Source organism: Gastrolobium bilobum, unplaced genomic scaffold (assembly GCF_033153095.1).
Source record: "Gastrolobium bilobum isolate Gb01-03AN ecotype WA unplaced genomic scaffold, APGP_CSIRO_Gbil_v1 utg64140, whole genome shotgun sequence".
Lineage (NCBI taxonomy): Eukaryota > Viridiplantae > Streptophyta > Magnoliopsida > Fabales > Fabaceae > Gastrolobium > Gastrolobium bilobum.
Window position 1 is genome coordinate 73,522 of NW_026899894.1, and position 18,555 is coordinate 92,076.

An 18,555-nucleotide genomic window follows, 5' to 3' on the forward strand; every position below is an offset into this window, starting at 1 on the left:
CATGCTATTTTTTTCCTAAGTCTAGGTACATGTAGTTTATGGCATTTGGAGATTATGAATTATGTTGTAATTTGGATAATTGTAAGTATTGTAATTTGGATCTTGTGTAATTGAAGCATGTGTAATATGATGAAAGGGCAATATGCCTATTTTAGGATTGTGATTATTTGTATGACTAGTAAATGCATGCAAATGGACTTTGATGATTGAAACGTATTGAGTATTAATAAAGTAAGCAATGTGATACATATTATATAAGTAAAATAAAGTGTGATGGGTTGTAAGTGCCCCAAGCCATTGTTGGTCCTTGTGTGTGCCACCCAATGATTATTAGGTACATTTGAGGTCCTAGAATATATTAGCAAACTTAGGGATTTTTGGTAAAAACAAAGGAAACTCTGGTGAAATTTTTAGAAATTGGCATAATTTATCTGAACTTCGGAAAAGCATATCTCCCTCCACAGAGGTCCGATAGGGACGTGTCATACGCCATTTTGAAGCTTGATATGTACTCTATCTTTTGGTAAAATTTGGTAAACTTCTGAGTTGAACGTAGACCTGTAGAAGGCAGAGAGTGCAGACTGCCCATTTGCTCACTGCACATGTGGCAGTTCTAGATCGGTTTTGAGAAATTTATTTCCGCTTCGTTACTTGGTCAAATTAGGTTTATGATATATCAAATTGAATCTTGAGGTGTGTAGTTTGTTGTATAAAAATTTTAGGAAAATTAGTTGAGTGGATTTTCTGCAGTAATTCGTGGAGTGAAGGATGTTTGGAGCTGTTTTTGGGTTGGTTGGCAGTTTTGCTTGTCCAACTTCAAACGGCGATATCTGGAGCAAACGAACTCTAAATAACTCGTGTGATAGCTTCCTAGAAAGGTAATTGAGTTTGAAATAACATATCAAAAGATGGGAGCATTGTAGAATTCGGTATATCCGCAGAAAATTATAGACCGGACCATATTCGGAAGGGTAGAAAACGTAAAAGTGAAAATTATGCTAAGTGGGTTTATGGGAACCCCTTAGTGACTTGTAGTAAGTAAAATAAGTTATAAAAGTAGTCTAAATAAGTATTCCGCAAGAGTTTACAGTTACGGTCACAACTTTTAATTATTACGCTTTTATTGTTTTAAATATTCGCGTAATAAACGAAAAAAGTTTACTCGCATTTTTATAATGAATTGTTGTGATTGTAACTGCGTTTAATATCATAATTAATATTAACAATATTGGTGTACAACGGACTGTTACAATTTACATTGTCACATATATTATATATATATATATATATATAATTGGAAATTCGAATAAACTTGTGATTAGACACTTTCTAATTTCAACGGAAACAACACCTTATATATAGCTGACAAAATTGCCTTTTTAGATTTTAATGATATTTACTAAGAAAACTGGCAGCCTTAATAATAACTAGAATCATGGTTTTTATGGGGGAAAAAATCCTTTTTGGGAAATTATTTTGTCAAATTTTTTGAAAATAAATCCAATATAAGGAAAGTGCATTAATATAAACGAGGTCAACGGAATTACTTTTGTTGTGAAAATTTTAGAAATTTAAGTCCGTTAAATAGAATAAAATTTTGTATTTATTATTATGAGACGATTTTAACCCTTTGGTTGACAAAGGAGCGATGCCTATCAATCAATCTCCCCAAATCTGGATCTGGGAACATAAATATGGAAAGTATGTAAATACAAACATTGTCAACATAATAATATATAATACCTATAGAATGATGGGCTTTAAGGAAAGAAAATCCTTTGGGGAAAGAATGTAAATACAAACATTGTCAACATAAATCTGGGGAAATTATGTTCGCCAAAATTGTTAATATAAATTTGAGAACCTGAATATGAAAAGCATAGTTATTAGCTACTATCGTACGATATACGATACAATTTGTAAGTATAGCAATACATGTCGTGGGATGTATAAGAAAGGATTTTATATCGTACGATACATATTGTGAATCATAGCATAGGAAAATTAAATCAAAGATTATAATTTTAAATATAAAAAATAAAGATTTGATTTGTGATTTAAACACAAAAATTAATCTGAATAATCTATATTAATAAAGGAAGTAATTAAATAAATATTTTAATATATTTTTATTATTTTTTATTATATTTTTGTATCTTACAATTCGATATAATTCACGATATAAGAAATCGGCCAAACGATACACGATACATATTGTGATTCAACAACCTTAATGAAAAGTAAGTATAACGTTCCCTGAAACGACGGCATTTGGGGTTAAAAGATAAAAAAATTTAATGATAAAAATTATTATAATCTTGTAATAAATTAAAATTACAAAAAAATACCAAAAATAAAAAAATAACTAGAATCATTGCTTTGGGTGGGGGGGGGGGGGGGGTTATTTTGTCGACAATACCTAAATATGGAAAGTGTATTAATACAAACGAGGTCAACATAATTACTTTTGTTGTGAAAATTTTATAAATTTTAATTACGTTAAATAAAATAAAATTTTGCATTTATTATTTGATATTATGAGCCTATCTTTTTTTTGGATATTTAACCCTTTGGTTGACAAAGGAACGATACCTATCATTCAATCAATCCCTTTAAATCTTGATATGAAACCCAAATTTGGAAAGTATGTTAATATAAACATTGTCAATATAGTAATAATACCTAGAATCATGGGCTTAATTTAAGGAAAGAAAATATTTTTGGGGAAATTACGTTGGCCAAATTTTTTAATATAAATCTGAGAACCTAAATATGAAAAGTATGTATTATTAATATAAATTTGGAAACAAATTACATTAATATAAATAATGTCAACAGATTAAGTAAATTAATATAAATTTGGAAAAATAAAGTCCATCAAATCCCAGATATACAATCGAGCGATACCGTATCAATTAATCTTCTAGAATGATTAAGGGTCAAGGTCACGATTTGGTGGCAGACTATAAAAAAGGGTAAGAGCTTCATTGTATTGGTATTCAAAGAAGATAAAAAAACACTAAACTTTTCTGTTGTGCTGCGATAAAAAGTTAACGACAAATACAAATACTAGAAAAAGAGGAAGAGACTTTAACTGAGGTAATTTATGTTTTGCATTTGTTCGGTTCAATTCAATTGAACCAATTGAATTCCTTCACTATTATATGTTAGTCACCATCACTGTTTGAGTCTTTTCATGTTCTTTTTAGGGGGCGTTTGGTACGCTAAATTTTATAGTATTTTTGAAAAATTGAATTTCTTTAAATTTTATATTTTCGGATATTATCGTAAACTGAATGTAAAAATTATATTTTTGAAAATTGAGATTCTCGGATAAAAAAAAATTTCTCCTCTACCAAACGCCCCCTTAGTTCTTGTCGTGAGTTGTTTTGTCTATAGGATGAAAAAGGTCCTAATTTCTGTTTAGTAAATTGAAAATAAGATTTTTCTGTTGTAATTTGGAGTTTTTTTTCCTGTAATTTGTGATATCTTATCATTCCTTAATTTCTCATGTAGGTATTTGGTTCTGATTGGAGATGATTATGGAGAATCATTTGATGGATGAAAATAGGACAATATACCCTTTTCCCATGGGTATGCATGTTCTAGTTGTTGACGATGATCAGTTTTGTCTTAAAGTGTTGGAGAACATGCTTCGCAAATGCGAGTATCGTGGTACGTGATTTTCTTTGTTTTCATTCAGTCAATATAAGTCTGCATTGATTTGAGTCTACCTATCCATCATCCCTATATAATTTGATTGAGGTTTTAACAAATTGAATTATAACCCCAATACTTTTATTGCATAAAACTATATTAAGTTTTCACTTTTAATCGTCTTTGTCTTTTGATTTAGAAGTTATGTTTTGATTATAAATTAGAAAAATCGTTGTGATTTCTATTGATTTTTATTGATTCTTTCTATATTTTGTTGTGTAATTTCAGCATCTTCCTCTCGTACGAGTAATTTGTAATTGAACAAATAAGGTGGACTAAAAATTAGGAGGATAATGATATATATAACTTCAATATAAGAATTTCATGTATGAAAATTATATTAATTAATTGATGATCAAAGTTAATATTTAAAATTCCACATACGTGAATTGGAACATTCAAACAAGTAGTTTTATAAGAAAAAAATTACTTATATTGATTTAAAAAAATTTATAGCTGAATTTGCAATTATAGCATGTCTTTAATATTGAGGGTAAAGATTGCAAAGAAAAATTATTTATGCAAAGTGCCTAGTCCCTCGTAGTCGTCAAATACATCATTTGACAATTTTTTTGGAAAAATTTATAAATGCCCCTAATTATATTAATAAAATAATGTCCCTAATATTTTTTTAATTAATAATGGCCCCTGATATATAAAGCATTTATACCCCTCTCTTAATTTCAAATAACACATTTGAATTTTATCAAATTATGCTTATTTTACTCTTTAATTGTCTAAAAGTTCAAAATTACATAGGTTGATTTCTATCTTACATCGATGAATAATTCTTAAAATTAAATTATTTTAATAAATCAGCCCAATATTATACAAAACTCACTTTCCGAATCATAACATTAGTAAATTGAATGAACGTTACTATTAATTAAGCATATACTGATATTTACATATTATATTTATTCATATAACTCCAATTCTTAAAAAAGATCAATATATGATATAAACGTTCTTACGTAACGTTTTTTTTATTTTTAATTAACAATTTTTTTATTGATTTGTAATTTTTTTTTCATATTATCAACTTTTAAATTTGATTTTTTTTATAATTATTTTTCTAAATTTTTAAACTAATAGAAATCAAAAGTATATTAATTTTTTAATAAATTAGAAAATGTATAATATATCAATATAATACCCATTAAGTATTGTGTTTTGCTTTATTTATAAATTCTATTATCCTTCAATCATATTCATATAAGTTTTAATGAAGAAGATATTCATATAATACTTATTTATTTTTTGTATTTTTATTGATAATATATTCTAATTTTATGTAAGTGAATATTATTATGCATTAAATTTTTATATAAATATAAGATTACAAGTTTTATTATATAATACACGCTGACATAAATTTTGTTTAGTTTTAAAATTTTTAATAGAAGTTGAATTATTTTATTGAATGGAAATAATAGATTTTTTAATAAAGCAATTAAATATTAAAATATTTCAAGGGTAAAAAGTTAATTAAATTAATAGTCCTAAATGATTACATTTATTTGGTCATCAAAGTTTAAAAGTGAGTTTCGTATAATATTGGGTTGATTTATCAAAATAATCACAATGTGAAAATTTTAATATTTTAATTTTAAAAAACTAAATACTAATAAAGTTCTGAGTATTAAAATTTAATTATATTAACAGTGGTAAATGATTAGATTATTTGACCATCAAAGTTTAAAGTGAATTTCATATAATATGGGGCTGATTTATCAAAATAATTCAATTTCAACAATTATTTACCAATTATATTCTTGTATTTTTAATAATTGAATGACAAAATAATCACAATATGATAATATTTAATAGTGTTATTTGAAATTAGCGAAGGGGAAGGGTTTTAAGATTAAAAAAAAGTTGACATTTTTTATTCTAAGAGATAGGCATTTATAAAGTTTTCCCTTTCCTTTATTTTTAACTTAAATTTTTTATTTTTTTTCGCAAGACGGGCATTTTCTTAAATCTCCTAAGATTAAAATTTCTTTTGAAATTTGAACATTTATAAAAAAAATTCTTGTTTTTGCAACGTTACTGTTAGAACTATAAATCCTCTTATTCTGAGTAAGCATTTGTTATTAGATGAATTGATATACCTTGATCCAATATAGGGTCTTTTCCTTGTACAATTTTGAGCAAATTTCACATATAATTTACTTTTGCTGCAGTTACTACAACTACTCAATCAACTGAGGCGCTAGAAATGTTGAGGGAAAATAGAAATAAATTTGACCTTATTATTACTAACGTAAATATGCCACACATGGATGGATTTAAGCTCCTTGAGATAGTGGGACTTGAAATGGACATACCAGTCATCTGTAAGCTCAAACACTCTTGTCTTAACATTATTTGACTTGATATTTAATTTTTCTTATTTTGAGATTAATATTGGTATTTAACTGGTGAAAAATTTCCAATTTCTAAATTTAGTTTATTTTAATTTTTTATTTGTTCTTCCTATAGTTGGAGATAAATCTAGAATGATAAACATGTGTTCTCTCAAAATAATGGAATGAATTCACCAATTAACTTGAGTTGTTGCTTTTTTATTATTTTTTGTGATATAGTGTTGTCAGAATACAGTGACAAAGAGCAAGTGAAGAAAGGTGTTATACATGGCGCATGTGACTATTTAATTAAACCTCCTCGAATTGAAGTGCTGCAGAACATATGGCAACATGTGGTGCGAAGAAAGATTAATTGCAAGGATCAGAATAAGTCCCCAAATGAGGAGAAATCCTGCAATATAGACAGGGAAGGCAGTCAAGGCATTTCATTAGAAAATAATGTTGACCATGATAAAATATTGGGTCAAAAAAGGAAGGAACCAAGTGAGGAAGAAGAAGAAGATGAAGAAGATAATGAAAAAGAGACTGTAGAAGCTTCAACTAAAAAGAGGCCTCGTTTAAATTGGAATACTAATTTGCATACAAAATTTCTTGTTGCAGTTAATCAATTGGGCGTTAATAGTAAGTTTTTATAATAATGGATATTTACTTTTTTTTTATTTTACATGAGAATATATGTAAATTAAATGTGACTACTTGATACCTCAACATGGATATTATCATTTCTAATATGAACTTTCTCCAACTACTATTGCAGAAGCTGTTCCTAAGAAAATACTTCACTTGATGAATGTTGAAGGTCTTACAAGAGAAAATATTGCAAGCCATCTACAGGTATGAATTTTAAATTTATCATTTATCATTAATTTTTGGATTATTTATAGTTAAAATGCAAATTATCCTCACCTTTTGGCATATAGAACCCTTTGGTTTCAATTTTAGCACAAGATCAAAGTTGAGGGGGATAATCTACATTTTAACTTTTAATAAATGATGGTTTAATAATCATCTAGATTTAATAATTCATTAAAATTTTGAACAATGTTAATTTATGAAAATATAGGTGTCCATGAAAGATGTACAACTCTTTGATAATTATGCATAAGCTCCCTTTCATTTTGTATTGCAGAAATATAGACTTGCCCTTAAGAAGGAAACTCAACAAGCTAGCACAATTCTTGCATTTGGTCGTAGTAATCCTCACATGCAGATGAGTTCAATAGATACATATGGAGATTTTAGCACATCGTCTGTATCAGGAAGAATCTTAAACACTACACAACCTTTAAATGCATTGGGTGGAAATTTCTGTAACCTGAACTCCCCATCTGGCTTGAACTGGAGAGAAATTAGTTCCTCTACGCTAATCCAGCCTGTTCAGTCACAAAATATAAATAGCTCCATCAAAACACTTGGAAACATCCAGTTGCCCAAGTTTTCTACAAATCAAAGCTCAAGTTTATCACATGGCATTCCGAAATCAAATGAGCTTAACCAATTCAAGCAGTGCAACTGTACAACTAGTATTAGGCAATTTAATCCAATTAGTGGGTTAAGTGAATTTATGGGTTCATCTGACTTTCATGACAACTCTTCTCCTTCTGGTGAGGTTTTATACAATGATAAACAACCTCATAATAGCTTGAATTTTTCCTCCTCGGCTTATCATACAGACAACAATCTAGTTGATTTTTCTTCCACAAGTGATGTTGCAATTCCTTTGGAGGATGCTAAAAGAAGGAAGCTGCATTGCCAATTGAATGAGGACCCTAGTTCATTGGGGCATAGTTTAGACCAAAATAATACAGTTTGCAGCAAGAGAATTAATGCATCATTGGTTGTCCAATCGAATGAGGCTACTCCATTAATCACTCATTCTGCAGAAGTTGAGAAATTCTATTTTGAGGAAAGAATAATGTCAAATGATGCCTACATTTCGCAGCGAACAATGCCCCAAGAAGAACCTGTTGAGGAGGATATTTTTGGGTCTTTGGATGATATAAATAATGGTAGGATCTAAAAGGTATGGTTCAATATTCTTGTATTTGTTCATTTTTTAAGAGAAATTAACACTTTCATTTTTTTCATGCTTTAAAATTTTTTTCTGATACCATTAGCATTGCCTAACCTAATTCAAACCATGATATAAATTACTTTTAATGCTTAGAGTTACATTGTTTTTTTTTTTTCAATTTTATGATTATTACTTTTAGGTGTTCATGGATGTTTGACTTTAAAAGTCAACCAAATATTGCAAAATGAGGACAAGATATAAGAGTTTTGGTTATATATGATCATGTGTATCTTATTATGGTTTGTGTGTGTGACTGTAAAGGGTTATGCTTATAATGTGCTATAATTAGGTTCTAGCTTTAGGGAGGTGTATTGGATTGAGATTTCAAAAGATTTTAATGGATTATTTTTGGACAAAAAATCATTGGTATTCAATTAGAACTTTAATGGATTGAAAAAAGTCATGTGGTATTCGATTAGGATTTTAAAAGATTATTTTAGAGTTCGTCCAAATCTATTGGTATTTTATCAAGATTTTAAACAATGGAAAAACAATCTTGTGGTATTCAAAAATCTAACGATTTTAATGGATTTTCTATTGGTGTGGATTTAGTGAGACTTTAGTAAGAAATATAAATAGAATGTTTCTCTCACAATCTCACCCTAACCCCTAAGATTTCTTGAGATTTCTCGATTGCAGTGTTTTCTTCATCCTTTGGCAGGTTGACCCGCTCGAAATCATGTTTCGCCATAAGAGCTTCGTCAAAACTTAAAATAGCATATTTTTGAGCTGATTTTCATCACAAAATAATTCAGAAACAACAAATCAACAAGATTTTAACATTATCTATCTCAAAATAGCATATTTTTTAGCCATTTTTGAGAAATTTTGGAAGTTTAAAAAATAATTTTTCAAGTTATGGGTTGCTGTTTTTCTTGGCACAAAAATGGGTGATTTTTGTATTAAAAATAACATAAAATAGTGAGAATATAACATGGGAACTAAAATGCTCAAACCAATTTTCATTTTACATAAATGAAACAATATCAATTTAAAGAAAGATTGATACTTTCATAATATGAACCCTATATTTTGTAACAATATATTCATGAACGAAATTCCTTCACTATAGGAAACGATTTCAAATAATTTTTGTGTTAATAGATAACTAAAAAGTTATTTTTCAAAATCCCCAAAGCAATTTAAGATTTCAATGTATCGATTGAAAAAAATTTGAAATTTTTTCTAAACTTTCACGTAATAAAACCCAAAAATTCATATTCAAAATTTTCTTAGAATATTCAATGAAAATACGCATATGATATATGGTTAGAAAACTCTCATTATGTAGAACAAAAACCCCCAAACGAAATTTTATCATGAACTTTAGGTTCTATTTGCAAATATAAAATTATTTTAATAATTAAAAAATTAGGTCTTACAATCATATATGCATAGCTTTGATACCAAATAAAAAAGATAATTTTCAACCAATTGGTCAATTCCAACAGCAGGAACGAGAAAATACTAATGAGTGGAAGACTAGTATAACTTTAGATTTGTGAATAACTGTTGCTTAGTAATTTTGAATGTTTGTTAAAAATTCATACATTTTTTTAAAAACTTATAAATCCGTATTGTCCTTTCAAATCTTATAAATTATATTAAAATCCAATCTTATGAAATCTTGATTGTAAAAAAATCTTTAAAAAAAGTCTTTAAAGTCTCTCCAATTCTTAATAGTCTTTTAAAATCTATAAGATTTTTTTATCTCAAGAAAGTCTTTTAAAATCCTAATCGAATACACCCCACTTAGTCTAAAATGAAAGCACTTAACATTTATTTTATTCGCATCATTTCTTGAAAGTGGTTTATGATGCAGGCTTATAATGAGAAGATATTGGTGGATGGAGCAATGAGATTTGATGCTTAACTTTTGGATCATTCATTTAATTCCTTTTGATTCACCAAGAATCTAGAAATATAAAAATCTTGGAAGTTAAACCTATCCTGGAGTCTTTTTTTGGAGTAAATTCTTTGATGTAACTCATATTTTTTTAATGGACATTGTATGAGTTAACTGCCTTCATAAGGCATCAACAAATAAATAAATAAATATATAAACTTCTACATCACACATCTTTACCCTTGCTCTTTATTTTTTAACTGTTGTGAAAGTTACCCCTATCTTGTAGTTTTTTCTGGGAGTAAATTCTATGATGTAATTCCTATTTCTTTAGTGAATATGATATGAGTTAACTGTATTTGTTTTTTATTTTTGGAGATTAAAATGTCTTCATTTAGTTAACATTTATAATATTCAAGTAATTAATATTATTCATCCTTAAAAAAAAAAAAAACTTTTCCATTACAAATCTTTACCCTTGTCTCTTTATTTTTACTTCAAAGAAGCCGTCTATTTGAACCTAAAAATGATGTTATAAGCCAGTTAATTAACAATAAATGGGGTATTAAAATACATTAATTGGTTATAAATTTTTGGGATGTTGTGATAAAAGTTATATGTTAGGAGCCCTTCAACATTTAGGTTTATTATTAGTGAAGCTTAGTCGTGCAGCCGTGCAAAGTTTAAACTGCAATCTATAGGCACATCACTTTAATAGGAAAATCAATATGATATTTCTAGATTCAAGTAAATTCTTTCTAGTAATGGCTTCCATGATCTAATTCACTTCATTGTTGTTATCAAAAAAAAAAATTCACTTCATTGAAACAATTTTTATTTTTATTTTTTTGAAGAGTAAACATTAAGATCCAATAACACAAGCATAGTGAATACTCATTAACATGACATAACTTTTACATCAACATTTCAGCACAGTCTGTCCAAAACATTACTGAAATTTCCAGCCGTCACAATATTTCAATTCTCTACACATACCAATACACATCAAAATAGAACAGGGTCGGGTCGCACCACAAAGTTGCTTTGAACAAGGCAGACACTACAAAGAAAACAAAACATCCTGTTAAAATTCAGTGGAAGAATGCAGATTTCTTTTTGGCAAAAAAAAAAAAAAGAGGAAAAACACACAGGATTTTTACTTGTTCAGAAACTTGTTTTACCAAGTTTCCTACGTCAAGGATCAATCAAGGAGTCCACTCCCTGACACTTGCACTATGAAAATAGAAAGAAAAAGGATACAATATTCAGACACAGACTTAATAATCAAAGCCCCAAAGAAAAATCCCCAAAGCCCCAATTTATACAATCAGATAAAAAAAACTTAAACACTATAACATGCTACTAAAATTACACAGCAGCACAAAAGCATCCAACCAAGAAACACACAAGCACACTTGTGTTACCGGAAGCCTCCAAGCAAGAACGACAGATCTTGTACCCTTGAGAATCTTCATTATTCACCACCGTTGCATCACTTCTCCAAGACCCACCAATAGACTTCCGGTTGGTGACCTGCAAAACATGCAGAAGATGAACAACAGAGAAGAAGCAACAATAACAGCGAACTAAGGTCAGATTTTTGGATTTTTGAGTGAAACCCTATCAGAGCAAACAAAGGAATTTTAGTTACTGAATATCGAAGAGAGAGAATTTGCAAATCTGAATTGAATGATGCAGAACATGTATATTAACCTATATGAATGATGAAACTCAATGTTTTAATAAAAATAAGCGTAAAGTCTAAATTACCCTTAAACAAGTAAAGTTGACAGTGTAATAAGATACTAATGAAAATACACACATATACATATAAAAAATCCACCTTATTTTCATAAGGTAGTATGCAAGTACCAGTAATTGGATATCGCCTCCCTGACCATATATTCTCAACAAGATTGACCCAGAACCTTCAACAAACTTAAGGCATCCTTAAACTTGTTTACAGGAACGGATTTGGTGAAAATGTCAACAGGGTTCCATGAAGTGGAGACCTTCTCCACCTCAACCTGCTCATTAGAGATAATATCTCTAATGAAGTGCAACCTAACATCTATGTGTTTGGTCCTTTCATGAAAGACACTATTTTCGGACAAGTGAATAGCACTTTGTGAGTCACAAAAAACCTTGGGAACATCCTTACCAAGTCCCAATTCTAATACAATGCCTTTAAGCCATAAGGCTTCTTTTATTGCCTCAGTCAATGCAATATATTCTGATTCAGTTGTTGAGAGGGCCATCACATGCTGGAGATTTGATTTCCAGCTAACCACGTTCCCTCCAACCGTGAAGACATAGCCAGTCACTTATCTTCTCTTATCTAGATCAGTTGCATAGTCTGCATCACAATATCCTCTAACACCAAACAGATTAGAATCATCAACAGTAGAATTTAAACAATTATCACAAGATCCATTTAAGTATCTGAAAATCCTTGTACTGCATTCCAATGTTCTCTATTTGGTTTAGACATAAATCTGCTCACTACACTCACTCCATGAGCAATATCAGGCCTAGTGCCTATCATAGCATACATTAGGCTTCCTATAACATTCGAATAAGGCACTTTTTGCATGTAAACAGATTCAGTTTCATCTAATTCACCACACGCAGGTTTCAAATGAAAATGGGCATCTAAAGGAGTGTTCACAGGCTTGGGCAAATGCATAGCAAATAGTTTTAAAATCTTTTTCACATAATGTGATTGAGATAAAGACAACACTCTTGCATCTCTATCTCTAAAAATTTCCATACCTAAAATTCTTCTGGCAGGGCCTAAGATTTTCATATCAAATTCCCTTTTCAACATTTCCTTTAGCTTATTAATATTATCTATGTTATTAGAAACAATGAGCATATCATCAACATAGATAAGCAAGTAAACATAGCTATCATCATCAGCATTCAAATAATACATACAATTATCATAACTACACCTATTGAAACCTTGTGATATCACAAAGTCATCAAATCTCTTGTACCATTGCCTAGGTGATTGTTTCAGGCCGTACAAGGATTTCCTAAGAAGGCAGACTTTGTCTTCGGAGCCTTTCTTTATGAAGGCATCAGGCTGCTCCATAAAAATTTGCTCCTCTAAATTACCATGCAAAAAGGAAGTTTTAACATCTAGCTGTTCTAATTCTAAATTGAAAATAGCTACAACAGATAACAGAAGCCTAATAAAAGTGTGTTTAACTACAGGAGAGAAAATATCATTATAATCTACTCCCTCCATTTGGGCATAGCCTTTGGCTACCACCCTAGCTTTATACCTTGATCCTTCTACACCAGGGACAACAGGTTTTCTTTTGAAAACCCACTTACATCCAATTGCCCGTTTATGTTGAGGTTTGTCCACTAAGAGTCACGTCTGGTTCTTTATTAGTAAATCCATTTCATCCTCCATTGTTGCATGTCATTCCTTCCAAGTACTTGTCTTCACTGCCTCCATGTAGGTTGTTGGTTCCTCTTGTTCCATCAATTCTCCAACCTGCAAAGCAAAAGCAATAATATCAGCATGTGCAAATCTGCTAGGAGGTCTTATTTGCCTCCTGGCTCTATCCCTGGACAACAAATAATCAGTAGGAACTTGTCCTTGCTAATTATTTCCAGTCTCTAGTTCCCTAGGGACATCCGAAGTATTTTCTTGTTCATTTTCAAAAGAATCTTCATGATCCTCTTCCAGATCAAAAATATTAGCATTCTTCCTTGTATGGACAGACTGATCCACCTCCAACTATACCTTATTGGGGTGGTTATTTTGCTCCTTAACCTGCAAAATATCTTTGTAGAAATTTAGCTCATCAAAAGTAACATCCCTACTAATTATATATTTCTTTTCACTAATCAGCCACAACTTGAGACCCTTTGTGCCTTTAGGGTAATCAATAAAAACAGCTTTTAATGCCCTTGGCCCAAGCTTATCTTGCTTAAAATGTACATAGGCCAAGCACCCAAAAGGTTTCAAGTAGTTCAGATTAGGAATTTTATTATTCCAAAGCTCCATGGGAGTTTTAAAGGCTAAAACAGATGAGGGAGATATGTTTATCACATGGCATGCTGTTGAAACAGCCTCAGCCCAAAAGATTTTACCCAAGCCAGATTCAGATAACATGCATCTAACTTTATTTAAAATTGTTCTATTCATCCTCTCAGCTATTCTATTTTGTTGAGGTGTTTCAACACATGTTCTATATCTAGCAATGTCATGTTCCTTACAATAATCAAAAGATTGACTATTGTAAAATTCAAGACCATTATCAGTCTTAAGTACCTTAACCTTCATGTCTTTCCCAGTTTCAACAGCAACCTTCCATTCTTTAAAGCAATCAAAAGCCTTATCCTTTTGCTTTATGAAATAGGTCCACACCCTCCTTTAGGAGTTTATAAGGGAGAGGAAGTATTGGCAACCCGAAAGGAAACTAGGAATGTTGGGAGAACCCTAAAGATCAGAGTGAATGTAATCAAGGGTTCCATTTGTTTGATTCTTGGTTGCTATGAAGCTTTGCCTATGGGACTTCCCTAGGATGCAGCTCTCGCAGAAGTCAAGAGGAGAAAATTTCTGTAAAGAAAGGATCCCTTGTTTACATAGCTTTTGCAATCCTTGGTTGCTAATATGCCCAAATCTTTTATGCCAAAGAAAGGGCAGATCGGAACTCTTCAAGGCCACTCAGGATTCCAGTCCTACGGCCTCATCATCTAAAATGTACAACTCATTCACTAGCTTACCCACCACAGCCACCCTAGACCCCATAACAACCTTTAGAGTTCCTTTTTCACTCTTAAAGGTGTATCCATTCATGTCTAACATCCTCGAGGATATTAGATTTCTCCTTAAGGTGGGGACAAGTCTCACATCCCTTAGGAATTTGACAGTCCCATCACCCATCTTGAAATTGACAGACCCAATACCTGTTACTTGACAAGTATCATCATTTTCCATTAACACTTTATCTCCCTCAAATGGTTTAAAACCACTTAACCACTCTCTCTTGGGTGTCATGTGAAGTGTACACCCAGAATCCAACACCCACTCCAAATTAGTGGAGTTATCAGACATGACCAGCAGCTCAGCACTCTCATAACCACTCAACACATTTCCATAATCTGTCTTGTGGTTATTAGAAGGGGCAACTTGTTGCTTTCCCTTCTCTTGGTCTTGTTTTTATTATGATTATTTGTTTTTTTATGATTATTTTTATTTCACTTATTCTTGTTAAACTGGGATTTCTTTTTAAGTTTCCATTTGACATTCAGCCCCTCTACATGAGCCTTTTTATTGGAGTTCATCTCCAATTCCTTAGACCTAAGGGCTACCAACACATCCTAAAGGGACAAAGACTCCCTACCATACTTAATTGCAGCTTTCACATCCTCGAAAGCATCAACCAAGGCATTTAGGAGTATAATGGCTTGGTTTTCATCAGAGATCTTCTCATCCATATTAGCCAAGATTATGGTTATCCTCTTAAATTTATCTAAGTTCTCATCTAATGATTTATTAGAGTCCATTTTAAATCCAAACAGTTTTTCCTTAAGATAAATTTTGTTTGATAAGGACTTAGTCATGAAAAGGGATTCCAGCTTTAACCAAACCCCGGCAGCAGTGGTTTTATCATCAACTTGTCTAAGTACATTGTCAGTCAAGTGCAAAATCAGCAAACTGAATGCAGTTTCCAGCATTTCCTCCTTATCCTCTGCACTCATGGTGGTAGGCAAATCCCTAGCACCACCTAAGGTCTTGGAACACTTTTGGTGAACCAATACAGCCTTCATTTTCTTCCTCCACATATTGAAGTCTCCTTTGCCATCGTATTTCTCCACCTCCACGCGTGCAGTGCCCATCTTGATGAATTCCAGCAACCAAGACAGCAACAAGAACAGACGCGATACAAGAAAGAAGGGGAGAGGAAGCGCGGAAAAAATAACAGATAATATTCTTGATATAAAAAACTCAAAAAACAGCAGTAATTGCAGAAACAAAATAAAGCATGCAATAAAGAATTGAAAGAAAGAAATTAATCAACATGTATCAGCAATTACAGAGCACAGATACAGGCAAAAAGAGGCATGTAACCTAAGCTCTAGATACCAATTGTTGAAATTCAGTGGAAGAATGCATATTTCTTTTTGGCAGAAAAAAGAAAAGAGAGAAAAAAACACACATGATTTTTACTTGTTCAGAAACTTGTTTTACCAAGTTTTCCTACGACAAAGATCAATCAGAGAGTCCACTCCCTAGCACTTGCACTATGAAAAATAGAAAAAAAAAAAAAAAAAGGATACAATATTCAAATACAGACTTAATAATCAAAACCCCAAAGAAAAATTCCCAAAGCCCCAATTTATACAATCAGATAAAAAAAATGAAACACTATAACATGCTACTAAAATTACACAGCAGCACAAAAGCATCCAACCAAGAAACACACAAGCACACTTGTGTTACCGGAAGCCTCCAAGCAAGAACGACACACACTTTTGGAAGATAATCTTTCATTCACCACAAAAGAAAATTTTCATCTACCTTCATCTGAATTATTTTTTCCCTTCGGCTGGAATATGCAAAACAGCCCCATCATGGGGTGAGGTAGATTCTCAATAATTCCAAAGAACTCCAAACTGTTTCTATGGAATGGTAGGCAAAGTAATTAGAATTCCCTTTGACTTTAAGAACCTGCACATATTCAGTTTACAAAGAAAGAGTTACACATGACAACACATTTGATGGAATTACACGTCCATGAATTTCTAGTACCAACATCAGCTAAAAAAACATTCAATTACATTCAAGTCATGTATCCAATTGTCTTATGATGTTATTTGTGTTGAGCTCATCCCATCATTCCAACAAATGTTTAAATAGTATTGATGGTTCCAAGGTCACCTCACAGATAGGATCATTCCTCTTTCATTCTTTTCTTAATCATCAATATATCAAGGAAAAATTATGCCAAACAATGAGAACATCCAGGCCTTTATATATATTATAAGGGGAAAATGTGTATAATTTTAAAGGACATGTCATTTTAAGTGAGAAAAAGAGATAAATTATAGAAGAAAGAGTCCAGGGAAAAGGTTTTAAAGATGTGAATTTTACCTCTTTATGAGAGTAAAAGGATGTAAGGTGTGTTATTTAAAATGGCACACATTTTCCCTATATTATAAAGTTATAATGAATATTATAAAGTAAAGGCAGCGCTGGCCTCTTCATTTTGTTGTGTGATTTGTAAATGCTACGAGTCTAGTGCCGTGGTTAGTAAATGTCTTGCGATTATTTATAGTTCATTTTGTTTTATTTAATTTCCGTATCTATAAAGCACCATACATGCATGTTCGTGTGCATAGTTGCGGAATGCTTGTGTGTCTAACCCAAATTAATTATTGGATCATTGGTCATATTCATATACAGTCATTGTCAAATAGAAAATAAGAATAATATATATGATCTTGAATAAATATGTCCAAAAACATATAAATTTATTATTATCACGAATATTATCAAACTTAAATAAAAATAATATATTTAAAAATAATTAAAAGTATAATAAAATATATATAAAAAAATTGCATAAATAATTTATAAGACCACTATCTACATGTATCCACCAAAGAAAAGACCACTACCTATATGTTGCATATAACTTAAACGCGTCTAGAGCACTTGCAAAAACATGGGTGTAGAAAATTCATGCTTCATTGCTAGATTCCTATCTTTTTCATTATTAAGTTTCGTCCCACTTTCACATAAAGGTTAGGATGGCACTCAAATTTTGTTCTTTCCTCTCAGAAGTCTAAATGGCAACCAGCTAGCTGCATGCACTTCTATAACGACCCCCACTTAGTAAGTTTTGACTTACATTAGGTTCAATTCCAGCTATCACATAATGGAGATATAATCAGAGGACAATACATGAGTCAACTTAAAGCATAAAATTTAGATTAAGTTCTGAAAGTTCAATGGGTCGATAAGCTACTCTATTGGCCTTGTGATGTCAAAACACTTCCTAGCTATTGCTCGAATTTATTAGATCATGAGTATGTCTTATAGGTTTAACTTTATATACTTCACCAGTAATGTGATTTTACTTTTTGTATTAACTATTTATGCTTGTCAAGTTTTTTTTTTTTTTTTAAAAAAAAATTGACTTCAATATTTCATACTGTTTGGATGTCTTAGCTATAAATGTTCGGATGTTGAATTAATTTATTTATTTAAAAGTATCATGTGATGTGGAAATATATTCTTAAGATTGTGAGAGGAACTATTATCGACGGACAAAATTGTTGGCTTCAAAATATCATTATCGTATAGCTAAAGAAGGACAGGTAATATGATATATGCGATTAAATTATTGTAAAAAGATATTTACAATTACTAGGGTATAAAGAATCAATTCAACCCAAAAGTAGAGGTGGCAATATGAGTTGAATTCACGGTTCAACTCGCCAACCCGTCAAAACGGGACGGGTTGGGTTACATATCTCAACCCACCAACCCGCCCCGCTGGGTTGCGGGTCAAAATATGTTG

At 31.0% G+C, this 18,555-nt stretch overlaps 1 protein-coding gene across 1 annotated transcript; it reads left to right on the top strand.

Annotated features, from left to right (window-relative positions):
- Positions 1-3,542: 3,542 nt before the first annotated feature.
- On the top strand, positions 3,543-8,106 carry LOC133294112 (two-component response regulator ORR24-like). The gene is made up of 5 exons (XM_061492769.1): positions 3,543-3,675; positions 5,904-6,056; positions 6,306-6,707; positions 6,844-6,920; positions 7,216-8,106. The coding sequence occupies exons 1-5, from the start codon at positions 3,543-3,545 to the stop codon at positions 8,104-8,106; spliced, it is 1,656 nt and encodes a 551-aa protein (XP_061348753.1).
- The last annotated feature ends 10,449 nt before the right edge of the window (positions 8,107-18,555 follow it).

Bases quoted from the DNA above. Each gene is read 5' to 3' on its own strand.
- LOC133294112 (XM_061492769.1), top strand. From the start codon at position 3,543: ATGGAGAATCATTTGATGGATGAAAATAGGACAATATACCCTTTTCCC. The intron at 3,676-5,903 runs GTACGTGATTTT...CTTTTGCTGCAG, and splicing joins TCGCAAATGCGAGTATCGTG to TTACTACAACTACTCAATCA. The intron at 6,708-6,843 runs GTAAGTTTTTAT...CTACTATTGCAG, and splicing joins TAATCAATTGGGCGTTAATA to AAGCTGTTCCTAAGAAAATA.